Here is a 12,665-nt window from a genome sequence, read left to right as displayed (position 1 = left end):
CAACTGCCAAAAACATCTTAAATATCTGCTGCTATCTAGTGGTGTAAAAGGAAAGGTGCAACTAATTCAGACTAAATCTCCAGCATTGTTTGGGATTCAGAAATGACTTCCTCATTCTTCTTTTTTATAACATTTGATGTAAGTTATGTGGAGGGCATCCTATTTCCCAAAATAGTAATAATTAGACACAGTATAATAATGAAAAATACTTGTGAGAAACAACTTTACAAGTTGTTCTGCAAAATGGGGAAGATAAAACAGCATTTCAGAGGGCAAAGTTAAATTTTAAACTTTTAGGTGAAATGCCATAGGTGGCTTATGAAGCTACAGAAATGGGATTAATAGAAAAAGAGAAACGCATTTATAATTTTTTCTGTTTATAGAAAGTGTTTTAATTATTTTTATTTGTCAAATCAGTGAAGCAGACACTTGGTCTATAGAATAGAAGTCACATAGAAGAATTTCAAATGAGTTGAAAGGAAATCTGAATTGTGTATATGTTCAGTTGTGTAAATAAACTTTGTATCTCTTAACTTCATTTGCAGAGGGGAAAAAACAAAGTGGATTTCAAATGTTCCTTAAACGCAGCTTCAGAGATGGCAGTTGTTCTGTACTTCTGTCTCTGTTTTTTAAATATACTGAGAAGTCACAATTTAATTTCTCAACTGTTTCTGTATTTATTTCCCAGGGAGACCTGAAAAATGCAGTGGTAATAGATGAAAAAGCAGAAGAGACAAATGTCAAAGGAATTCCAGACTTCTGGTTTACTATCTTTAGGAATGTAGACATGCTAAGTGAATTAGTACATGTAAGTTTCTACTCTAAAATGAACAACTTCTGTTGTGTTAAATTAATTGCTGCTTTCCCCATTAATAGTCAATCCTTGTAGAGTGTGAGTCAATCCTTTGGTGTGAGACACCAAATCTTTTGAATCTTTGGAATCCCTGAAGATGCTTGAAATGATGTACAAGCATTTTTAGTTTCATCCATACAGGATTATTTTTGAAAGGTTATAAGAATACCTGTGGATTAGTTGAATTCATGTTAAATAGCTTAGGTAATTATGCCTGCTCTTGTATTAATTGCTTTTAATGCTGTTAAAGAAGAATTCCCTAGAATGTGTAGATTCCTGTGAATCTCAGTGGTAATCAATACCATGAATGAAGTTACTGTATCATAAGTAATACATCCTAGCAGCTTTGTTTACTGAAGATGAGTCCTAAAATGACTGAGAATTTGGCACATAGAATTTGCAATTATGATTAAGAAATTTACATCCAGATCTTTATATAGCTGAAATTGTTGAATGAGTTAGAATTAGTTTGGTTCTTTCTTAAGGAGAGGCTGTTGTTCTAAATATTGCCTGCTGAATTAGATTTTGCTTTTTTCTCCTTAGGAATATGATGAACCTATCTTGAAACATCTGCAGGATATTAAAGTGAAGTTTTCTGAACCAGGACAGCCTATGGTGAGTTTTCTCTGCTTGTTTCTCATGAAGATTGTAGTGATGAAGTGAGCATCATTCCAAAATACTCATTCAGCTTTCTTTGGCTGTAGTGTAGGGGGAGGAGGTTTCTTTCCAAGCTGTTACTTTCTTGCTTTGCCTTTGAAAGATTTATCTTCAGCTTTCCTGACTCTTTGCTCTTTCATTCTTAGCTTGGAGAGCTCTGACATTAGTGTAGTTTCTAGATTAAAGTTCTGGTTCAATTCTGTCTAGTTTTTGCTTTCTTTTTCTCTCTGATTCAAGTGTAGCTGTTCTTAGGAATATAATTACATGGCTGCTTTTGGTTTGAAAATGAATTGTAGGAAAAATTGTGGGTATCAAATATTTTATCAAAAGAGATGTGTCATGATAATACTAACTGAAAACAGTGAGTATAGCTACTGTGCCTCTTGAAAATAATAGAAAACATATTAGATAGTATTTTAAAAGTGTACTTCATGAGTATTTTAAGTACTGCTTCTTTTTTTTTTGTTTTTGGAAATGTTTTCTTGATGTACAGAAACGGTGTTTGTTGAAAAGAAGTTGTTCTGCTGCTTATTCAATTTGTGCAGACTATACTTAGTCCTTGAACTCCCTTTGAAGGGGCGGCAGGGAGAAGGATGTCATTGTGGCTTTTTTTCTTATATTTGGTATTTTTTATTTTGCCATATGGAGTAATGGTCTTCTGAGAATGCCTGAAATAAAGGCAAGACAAAGCATCACTGAAGAGTCACATAAGAAAGATGGGAGGACTTTCTCAGAATAACTTTTAATGGTTAATAGCAAGTTGGTTTGGTGTTCTGTTGAGTCTTGTTTTTTATTCCTTATTGTCCTTATTTATGCTACTAGTACTGAAACACTCAAGCTGATAATAGGCAAGAAAGTAATATAGCAGAGAAACTGAGAATTAAGTTTCTAAAGATTGCTGGGGGTTAGGGAGAGGATATGAGTTTTATGAAGAAAATTTAATTGCCTAATCGCAAAGTAAGGTATTTTAAGAAGTTGGGTGTTTTGTTGTGAACATAGCTATTCAGCGGCATTTGGATGAGATGGGAATAGGATTTTTTTGCCTACATCATTTTTGTGTTCATTCAGCTTTGTTTTATGATACCTTAAGCTGGAGAACTCTTTAAACACTGGATTTATCTGATCATGCACTGTTCGTAACCTTTTGACAGCATTTTTCTGTAAACAGGTTCCATTCCAGTGCTACATTAAACCCAATAATGGAAGGCTGACAAACTTCCATGTCCCTTCTGTATTTGGAGACAAAGGATGTGTCCCTCACTGCTTGAGTGAAACCTGTTCTGCAGCTGTGTGTGACTGTCTTATCTGCAATTCTTTGTTGAAAATTGGTGCAGCAGTGGGAGCTTTGTACTGTACGAGCTTCACATAACCAGTGTGTCATAGATAGACTAATTCTGCTGGGGATTAGGTTTTGCTGCTAAAGAAATACATGATAATTAGGAGTTTTCAGATTTATTGTTGACCCAAAACAATTAATCATAGTTATGGCACTCCAACATGGATTTACCTGACTGCAGTTAAAAGTGCTTCAAAGTCCTGTTTGTTATGGCCTGCACATAGAAATTTTTATCTGCATGAAGCTCCTTTACTATTTGCTTTTATTTATTTATAACCATATGGATAAACTTATGTGTATTTTATAATTATAATTTCTATTTATATATTTATTTGGACATCAGGATCCTTAGCTAGCATATTTAGAGCGGGATGATGCATCTAGGTATAACTTAAGTAGCTTAAAAAAGAGCAGTTTTCTTTTTTTAGAACTTCATGAGAACATATTTGATAAAAAATTCCAGAGATGTCCAAATAAAGAGTATTGCAAAGGTTATTACAACACTTCAAATATTATGTGGAGCTTAAAGCTTCTTGTCTCCTAATTAGCAGGTATACAATGAAATGCTGAAATGCAGTGTGTGCAAGTATTTTTGTCTTGCTAGCCCTTGAGATCCTGCATGCTAAGTAGTGCCACTGGTTGGTTATTTATAGCCCCAGTGATGGTTTATGGGATTATTTGGGTATGAGTGTTCGTCACTGGGAGTGGATAAGCTAAGTTTGTAACTCTTGCCCTGAGCATGTTTGCCAGAGAGAGATTAGCCTTAGCTGAAGACAGCCTCCAAACTATGCAGCTATCTTGAATTACTTTAAGGGGAAGTGAAGCTGAAAGAGCCAATGTAAAGTCAACACAGGTATTCCAGTGTACTGCTGGGTCTCAGTGCTTCCTGGCCTTACACAGGGAGCATGGGGATTGGGAAGGCTGCTCTTGCCATTGGTCTCCATTGCTCCTTGACCACTCTCTTAGCAGGTATGAGTCATGTGAGGAGATTCATGGGGTCTTAGGAAGATTAGGGGCCTTTGGGAGATGAGTGAGGGATAAATATCTGTGATGAACAGGCTGTTGTCCTGAGTTATTTATCTTGTCCTCGCATGAATAGCCTTGAAAAAGAGGATGGCAAGGCAGAGGACAGTTCTCCGTCTGTTGGTGATCACAGACAGTTTTCTGGCCTGAGTCTGAAGAACGCCCGAGGAAGTATATTCAGGGCCAGTCTTTTGGCAGTTATGTAATCTTTTTTGTATGCAGATTAGGGCTAATTCATAAGGCATATTACTGGGGAAATAAATCAGGCACTTGAGGTAAATGTTACACATACTGTGGCTGGGCTGTGGTGTTGGAAACTTTGACCTTCAGTCCAGTCCTGCTGTTGTGCTGAGCTGACCATGAAGACTTTTCCCCCTTCATGTCACTAAGTGACTTGCCAAAACCCTTTGTCCTTTATTGTTTCCCCTGTTCCAAGCCAGTTTGAGTTTTGGTGTACTTTAAAAAGTTCATAGTTGATCCTGAGTGTACAGTGAGCGTATATAGCATTGTGCAAGCAGTTTAGAAACCTTTACCGATTTGGAAATGGATGTATCATGGATTCTGTGGTTTTCTGTAACTGGAGCCTTTTGTTCTCCATGTAAGAAACTGAATCTCTGCAAATGATTTTTGGGTGCCAGAGGAGGTTCAAACACAACTAGAAACACCTGCTTCAGGCTGTAAGCTGTTGAGGCATGGTTGTAGGATTCAGTTTAGTCAATGTTCTTTTGCAGGATCTTCTATTATCAACTGGAAAAAAAATCCTCTGGTTCCTGGGGCAGTGTACTATTTAAATAGAGTCCTGCAATCTAAATTGTGCTTTAATTGGAAATAAAGTCTGATTCACTCTCTTAAGGTCACGATAGTGTTCAGACTTGGGGGAGCAACAGAACCACGTGGTGGTGTTCTAGTGTTAAAATGACTACAAAATAACAACTTCATCCCTAGGGCGAGGATGATGAGAGGCTTCCATAGGAAATGAAATCAAGACTCCTCAAAATACTGAGAATTTCTAAGGTTGCTTTCAAGACAGCAGTTGTATATGTGAAGGTGAATGAAATGTACTAATTACCTGTTTACAATTTGAATCTAAGCCAAGGTTGTTGTAGCTTCTTGAACATTTGGAATTTGTTGACATTCATAATTTCCTGTTTCTGCTGTAGTTTGAAATATGTTTGCCATAATTTTTTTTTTCTTATTTTCAGCGTTTGATTAATGATAATTGTGCTGATGCACTATTTCTCAGATGAAAGTTAGTGGTAACATAAAGTTTCTTCCAGTCTTTCTCATTAGAGTTTCACTTTGGGCCCAATGACTACTTTTCCAATTCAGTCTTGACAAAAACATACAAGATGAAGTCGGAACCAGACAAGACGGATCCCTTTTCATTTGAAGGACCTGAAATAGTTGATTGTGAGGGGTAAGGAAAACTGAAATTCCAAAAAGCTTCTGAAGTAAAAATGCATTTTGTTGTTGTTGTTGTTTGCTGTGATAATCATTAGTAAAGATAAAATTGTTACTGACTTCAAAACTGGGAATCTTTGTAGGGATGATGATGATATGTTAGTCTCAGCATGCGGAAGTAACAGATGCATAGATGGAGATTTATTTTAGCATTGTGTACATTTTAAGTTGACCACCTTTGAATTTTATAGTTCTCTGATAGAGGTAATAAACCTTTTATTTCCAGATAACTGGGTAAATTTTTTTGTCATTATTTTTCACAGACTACCCCCCTCCTCAGTCTGATAAGTAGCCTTGGACTCTCTTGGATTCTTATCATCTCCTCAGCAATTTTTACTCCAGCAGGAATTGGTTTATTATTATCAGGCAGGAATAGGTCATATATATCATCTGTTCTCTCAGCCTGTTTTGAGGCTGGAACATCAAGGCCATGGAGTTTGATTCTGGCAGCTGTGGCTAATGCAGCAATTTTTTCAAATTTCATTTTTATTGTTTTAGCAAAACATGTTCACAAAACAGCTGTGGATGGTGAGTTCTTGTGTCTCTTCTGGAAGTCTGTTGAGTTGAACACCACATTTAAGTTTTTTGGGGGCAAAAGAATCATTCCATCTAACTTAACCCTTTCTCTTCTCTCTGCTCTGTAACCAAAATCCAGTGCCACACCAGAGCAGAGCTGACAAAAATGAATTGTACCCTATTTTCCTTAGCACCTAAGTATTCTTTTCTGTGGGTGATTATTTGGTTTTTAGGGTTTTTTTCCTACCCCTTCAAGGATGTGTTTTGGTGGTTTGGTTTTTGGGGTTTTCTAAGTCACACTTTAGAGATGCCAAATTCCTGGTTTTTTTGAAGGCATGCTGACAACCTCAAAACCTTTTACTTTTTTGATTTTTAGTGCTACATGTTGGCTTTTGAATCCAGTATTCACTTGCCATGAGGCAAAATGTCTTCTTGAATGTTTAGTGAAAGTTGTGCCTATGTAACAGATTATTTCTTTTTAAAGAAAACTTTAGTTCACTACAGCAAAATATTTCTGTTTCAGTATTATAAAGGAATGCTTTCCTGGACTGCAGATTTATCAAAACTCTGATTTCAGTTGATGTTTCCTGAGGAAGGTGTTAGATATGGTACGAGTAGGAAAACAAGTCTGTGCCTTGTTATCCAGGTTAAGTATATAACTGATGACTTTGGCCATCTGTCTATAGGACGAGACATTTAAGGGTTCCTGTGACACCACTATTTCCATTGTAGGAGAATTAGCTGTGTTTGCCCCTCTTTGCCGTGTGCAGCTTTGGGTAAAACTTGTTTGAATGGAGAGAGACTTTTCATTGAGTGTCAGTTTGTACAGCAGCAGAATGGAACTGACAATTAGTTTCTTTTCAGCTGGATTTGCTTGGCTGCCAAGTCAACCTGAGCACTGCTCTTTGGAGAGTCAAACATCACTCTCCCTGGCCACTCTTTGGGCATGCATTTTAGGGTGAATGGACACTGCCTTGACCTGTAGTTAAAGGATATAATGTATTGTTTTCTAATGGTCTGACTGGTGAGATTTTTTTTCTGGAATAGCTTGATCCTGTCCTTGGTTACAGGAGTCCAGTTGTTGGGCCAGAAGTATTGAATTATGGGTGGAGTGAGGGCCGTGGTTACTCTGCCAAGACAAACTTTTATAGCATTTTCATTTAGGGAAATATTTGACCTGTCCAACATACACATCATCTCTAGAGCTATGATCCGCTTCATATCTTGTCAAGTAGTTTTATCTAGAGAGTGATAAGCCATCATCTTGGCTTTGATGTTGCTGCTCTTTTGCTCAGTTCCTTCTTTTCCCATGTGCCTTGTGTTAAAATGCTGTTTCTCATGTGCTGTCTCTAGGTGTACCATTGACTGGAAGAAAGGAAAAAATGTTACAGTTAAAACAATCAAGAAGAAACAGAAACACAAGGGCCGAGGCACAGTTCGGACAATTACTAAACAAGTACCTAACGATTCATTTTTCAACTTCTTCAGTCCAATAAAGGGTAAGCTTGGAAATTCAGAATTTAGGATCCTTAAAATATGTTTATGTATATTTGTATTTCTTTGACTTGAACACTCAAACAATTTATGCTGCTGCATTGTAAAGTGCTTACCAGAGGAAGGATTGCAAACTCTTGCTTACCCAAACAGGTGATTTTGTTCTGATGTTATTCTGTAGAATTTGACCAATAGGTGTACAGTGTAAACAGGATTCATAGTATGGAAAGAATCTCTCATATACTCTCATAAAGAAGTTGACATGTTTTACCACAAGATGGCTCCACGCATCAGTTTGTTTCTAGCATACGAGAGAAATGTGTTCCATTGTTGATCATCACCTGTGTCAAATGACAGAATTTTGTGTAGCTTCTTCTGTGATTAATTAGTGATCCCTGATACTCCATACATAATTTTCTCATTTTCCTAGTCTAATGTTAGATGTGTACTCACATATTAAACAATGTAGATGGATTCCCAAACCATGATTTTTTCTTGGTATGTCTTTCATTGTCCTCTTCTGCAAACATAGATGAGGGGAGTAGTTTATTTTGTGGACTAAAGGGGTCCTACAAGAAAGGCAGTGAGGGACTTTTTGCAAGGGCATGTAGTGACAGGACAAGGGGAATGGCTTTAGGCTAAAAGGGGAGGTTTAGGTTAGATGTTAGGAAGAAATTCTTGACAGTGAAAGTGGTGAGACACTGTTTGGGTCATCCATAACTTCTCTGGGCATTCTTGGAAGTGCTGAAGGCCAGACTGGGTAGAGTTTTTAGCAACCTGGTTTTGTGCAAGGTGTCCCTGCCAGGGGGAGGGGTTGAAACTTAGTGATCTTTAAGGCCACTTCCAGCCCAAACTGTTCTGGGATTCCAGAAGTGTACTGAATAAAATGGTTCTTGATTCTCTTGTGGGCTGTCCCTCCTCAATACCACTGCAAATCCCCACATATGTGGGTTAAGAATCATGGGATATGTATTTCCAAAGGTGGGGGTGGTTTGGTACATAAATGTCCTTTAATTTTTGAGGAGAGGTTGGAGATTTGTCTCCTGTTGGTGTTATGTTGTTCTTTTAGTTACTCAAAGGGTACACTTTGGAATTAGCTGTAAAAGATAAGACACTGATATCTGCTGGCAGTGGATATTTGTATTTTCAACTTGAGGACTAAGACAGGTGATCACTTTCACAGTAGATCACATGGTAGTGTAGAGATGGGAAATACACTTTGATTTGTGTTGTGGGCTTTTTTTGCATTGACTTGTTTGTTGTTGTTGGTTGTTTTTTTCTTTAAACAAAGAAAACACCCACCCTGTTCCATGCTGGTTACAGTACTGGACCTCTTCTCAACAACGCTTTGCAGATTTCATGTCAAAATGCTCATCTATTTAATAATAGTTCCACTTGTTTGGGGGAGAGATGATTTGTAGTGCTCTGGCCAAATGAAGTTATTGTAATTACAGCATTAACAGAGAAACCAAATATGTTGGTCTGCATGTCCTCTGAACCCATCCTTGTAGAAAGAGTATTTCCTGTGCAAAAATCTTTGACATCCAAGCAACTTTGATGCTTTAACTATAACACACGAAATTCTTATGATTTCTGTAGGTTTAACTTAAAACTAATCTGAATTGTCATAGTTTAAATAATTACCTTGCAAAGCCTTTATAACCTCAATGTTTTCTGGTATGAGTTCTTTATACTGTGTTTTGTCATCTTGATTATTGAGGTGGGTGAGACTGTACAAGCATTTCCTAAATTTCTTGTCTTTTTTTTTTTTTTTGCAGTATCTGCAGATGGAGAGTCATTAGTAAGTTTCTGAAATGGCACAATTGCTTTTTTGCCACATCCTTTTTTGACAATTCACTGACTATAGGGTTCTTTTATCGAGTACTGTATATTTTTATTGTTATTTTTGCTTTTGACAAAGCTGGGCTTCACCTTGATAAAGTAAAAGATACTGTCAACTTTTTCAAGTAATCCTTTAACAGTTCAGTTACACGACTCACTGATCCAACAAGATGTCTCCAGTGGTCGCCGTTGGGAAGGTCATTATTTTCCCTTCTTTAAAAATCAGTCTGGAACATTCTGAACAGTTCTGCAATGTCAGATGCCAGATCCAGCCAAGTCTGTATGAGCTTTTTAATAAAAGGTGCCTCAGCAGGACACTAACCTATGTGTAGAAAGTGGGAAGCTTGTAGAAACAATCTCAATTCTGCAAATCTAGATTTAGATTTTATTCTTAGTTAAGTATACAGAAAATACCTGTGGCCTTGAAGGTTGGTGATGTGTGTGATGTTTTTCCAAACCGGTTAACTTTGAAATATTTTCATTTGCTTCTGTGTAGCACATCACGTTTGCAGTAGAAAACTCAAACTGACTTGTCTTACAGGACGAAGACTCAGAATTCACTTTAGCAGCAGATTTTGAAATTGGACACTTCTTCCGTGAAAGGATAGTCCCTCGTGCTGTGCTATATTTCACTGGGGAAGCTATAGAGGATGATGATAACGTATGTATGCAATTGGCATTATGTTTATTAGTCAGCACATAGAAACATTCTTCTCCTTTTCTGATTAAACTAGGGTGAAGTATTAATTACATGAGAATAACAAACCCCTGAAGAAATTCCTGCTACTGAGGGATAGGAAAGGGTCATTCAACTTCCTATATGTTGTTAATCTGCTTCTGGAAGGGGCTTAGTTTCAGTTATAGTGTTTGAATATGCTACAGCTATTGCTGCAGAAATCTTTATGCAAATACTAGCAAAGCTAATTAAACCTTGGGTTTGTTTTTCAGTTTGAAGAAGATGAAGGTGAAGAGGAGGTGAGATGCACGCTGTATTTTTTGTAGATTACTGATTACCTATTCCATTCCAGTGCCAGGAATAGTTCTATATGGAGCAGAAAACAGCTCATAAATGCTCTTGTGCATGGTACTTCTTTCCAAAAGAGTTCAGCATTCATGTCTTGCAAAACTGTGCCTGGTTTTTCCTTTTCATAAAAGTACTTGCTGCAAGAGCATATATCCATTTTTTATCTAGTATTTTAAAGCTCTTTTATGACATGAGTCAAAAATTAGACAAACTCTTTTCTAGAGTGCTTCATGATAAGTATCTCTTCCTTAGGTGGTAGTGGAATTCAGCTGTCGCCTTTTAGTTGTCATAAGCTTGAAGACTGGGTCTTACCAAATGCAGAGTAAAAAAGGGGAAGTGTGCAACTCCTCAGCATAAGTAATTTAGGCTGGCTCTGGTCTATTTGCAGTAGTGTTTTATGGACACAATCACACTATGAAAGGCTTTACCCAAACCCACTAAATATTACCACATTTAAATGAACTAATATCCTTTAAATTGTTTGCTTTACTGCTTTTACTATGCTGTTTTTGCTAGTTTGTCAAAGGTACATCCCTGACTGTTGTCAGCTTCAGCATAGCAGAGTACATCAGAGGTTATCAAGCTGCTGATGTGATATGAGCTGGCAGCCTTCAGCATGCAGTCTCTCTTTCCTCTTTGCTTAGGCTGTTGAGTGACTAACATTTTCATATTTGTATTATTTTAAGCTGGGTATTAATAGAAGTGTATGTGTATTTTTAATCTGTTTCCAGGGCCAGATGTTATCACTTGGTTGTAGTTGTGTGTAAAACTGAGTGCAAAAGTCCTGCAAAGGAATGCATAGTGTGTCCGCAGTAATGTAAATAAACACTCTTTGGAGGGAGACTGAAATAAAGAACAAAATCAGGCATATATATCTATTGGCAGAACTAAAATTCCAAAGAATTTTTTAGGTGGAAGTTTAAAAACTGCTGTGGGTCTGCAGCAGCAGCGTGCATAGGAAAGTTGCCTTAAGCCATACTGAGACCTTTATATCAAGTTTAAAAGATTTTGCATTTAAAACTTATGCTGAATTCTTTTAAATCAGCCCAATGCTGATGTCCGAAACACTCTGGAATACAGTGATAATTTAATTTGCTACTTTGCTTTTTGTCCATTACAAAAAATTGCACTTTTAACCTGTTTTAATTTCTGTTAGTTTATCTCTATTTTGTCATAGGAATTGGAGGGAGAAGAGGAGGGAGAAGAGGAGGAAGATGCAGAGAGTGATCCTAAGGTAGGGACTTTGTGTTCTTAGTCATAACACAGGCAATAATCATGAGCAGTGTAGCTATGGGTATGATAATTTGTGAAAAGATCAATCAAAAACACACCCTAGCTTCTGACTGCAGTGATTTTATCATCTGCAGCACTCAAATTGGTCTTAAAAGAGAAGTTAAATGTTTCCATCAGTTGAGAAAATGCAGGTTTTGACTTCCAACATGCACTAAGATAATTTCCAAACTGTGTGCCTTTGCTTTTTAATGGCATCTCTGTAATGCTGATACAGTTTTCCTTTAGAAAGGTCATATTCAGATGTTCTTTGTCTGGACTTCAAGCTAGAATTAGTCTGACAGATCTCAACTAGCTTGTTTGTTTATTTTCTTTTCTTTAGAATTGTTCTTTATCGTTGTCCTGATGGCTGCCGGTTAGACTCTACATGTCTGTACTTGGTTAGAAATCAAAAAAAGTCAGTACTCAACTTTGAATTTTAAACTTTGATACCTGGCTTAAAATTCAGCCTTGAGGGTTAGTGTTCCTTCTGATAGGTATTTTTCAGTTCTTCAGTCATGGTAAATGCTTATGTTTAGTGAAGCTAGGACAGTGATGACAGACTTGTGATTATGTAGTTCTTAAAACATCAGCTTTCAATTTTTTATAAAGACAGATGAAAAAGTGAAAGGCATGCAAAACTGCTTGATCTTTGGATAAAAGTCTTAACAGCAGCTTGACATGTCGCTCATCTGGTACAGTTTTATACATCATTGTATCATTCGTAAATGGGTTTTGTTACTATTGAGAGTCAAGTTTGTTTTTCTTTAGTGAGAAATTCTGTACTAAAGAAAGTCTGTCTTGTACAAAGATCAACCAAACAGGATTAGATTGGCAAAAATCAGTACTCTGACTCTGCTCTGTAGGATTCAGATGTAGTGGTGTACCTGTAATGGGAAAAAGTTGGACAGCTGAGAAAACAGTGTTAGTCCTGCATCAACATATGTTTGTGAGAAGTATCCTTCTAGAGGATTTGGTATTCTGTAGGAGAAAAAAAGCTGAAGTTATCTTGGAAGGTTATGGTTGTTGCCTCCTGTATTATTTTGTACATTTCACTTTTCATCCATGCTGACAGTTCCTTTCAATTTTTTCCCATTTAGGTGTAATATAAGTCTGTTATTCATTCATACATTTCTAGGTAAGGTGGAATTCCATTCATACCTAACTTCCAAGAGTCCCATTTGTAGTCA

The 12,665-nt window shown here is 37.0% G+C and overlaps 1 protein-coding gene and 1 non-coding gene across 5 annotated transcripts in view; both read left to right on the top strand.

Annotated features, from left to right (window-relative positions):
• The window catches only part of NAP1L4 (nucleosome assembly protein 1 like 4), a 28,476-nt gene that overhangs the window by 9,304 nt on the left and 6,507 nt on the right, over positions 1-12,665 (top strand). For 2 of the 4 annotated variants that reach the window (XM_040068803.2, XM_058421239.1), the window contains exons 7-14: positions 689-808; positions 1,397-1,468; positions 5,147-5,286; positions 7,200-7,345; positions 9,119-9,141; positions 9,724-9,843; positions 10,131-10,157; positions 11,384-11,440. In XM_040068803.2, coding sequence (XP_039924737.1) covers positions 689-808; positions 1,397-1,468; positions 5,147-5,286; positions 7,200-7,345; positions 9,119-9,141; positions 9,724-9,843; positions 10,131-10,157; positions 11,384-11,440 — 705 coding nt within the window. Of the gene's footprint in view, positions 1-688; positions 809-1,396; positions 1,469-5,146; positions 5,287-7,199; positions 7,346-9,118; positions 9,142-9,723; positions 9,844-10,130; positions 10,158-11,362; positions 11,441-12,575; positions 12,614-12,665 lie in introns of all 4 variants that reach the window. The other 2 variants (XM_058421237.1, XR_009208018.1) reach the window with 2 other exon arrangements.
• On the top strand, positions 2,636-2,757 carry LOC120754819 (small nucleolar RNA SNORA54). The gene has a single exon (XR_005701582.1). It is a non-coding gene; the product is annotated as a small nucleolar RNA SNORA54 (small nucleolar RNA).

Source organism: Hirundo rustica, chromosome 6, assembly GCF_015227805.2.
Source record: "Hirundo rustica isolate bHirRus1 chromosome 6, bHirRus1.pri.v3, whole genome shotgun sequence".
In the NCBI taxonomy this organism is placed as follows: Eukaryota; Metazoa; Chordata; class Aves; order Passeriformes; family Hirundinidae; genus Hirundo; species Hirundo rustica.
The sequence above is the reverse complement of the archived record's forward strand: the minus strand, read 5'-3'. Positions and strand labels throughout refer to the sequence as shown.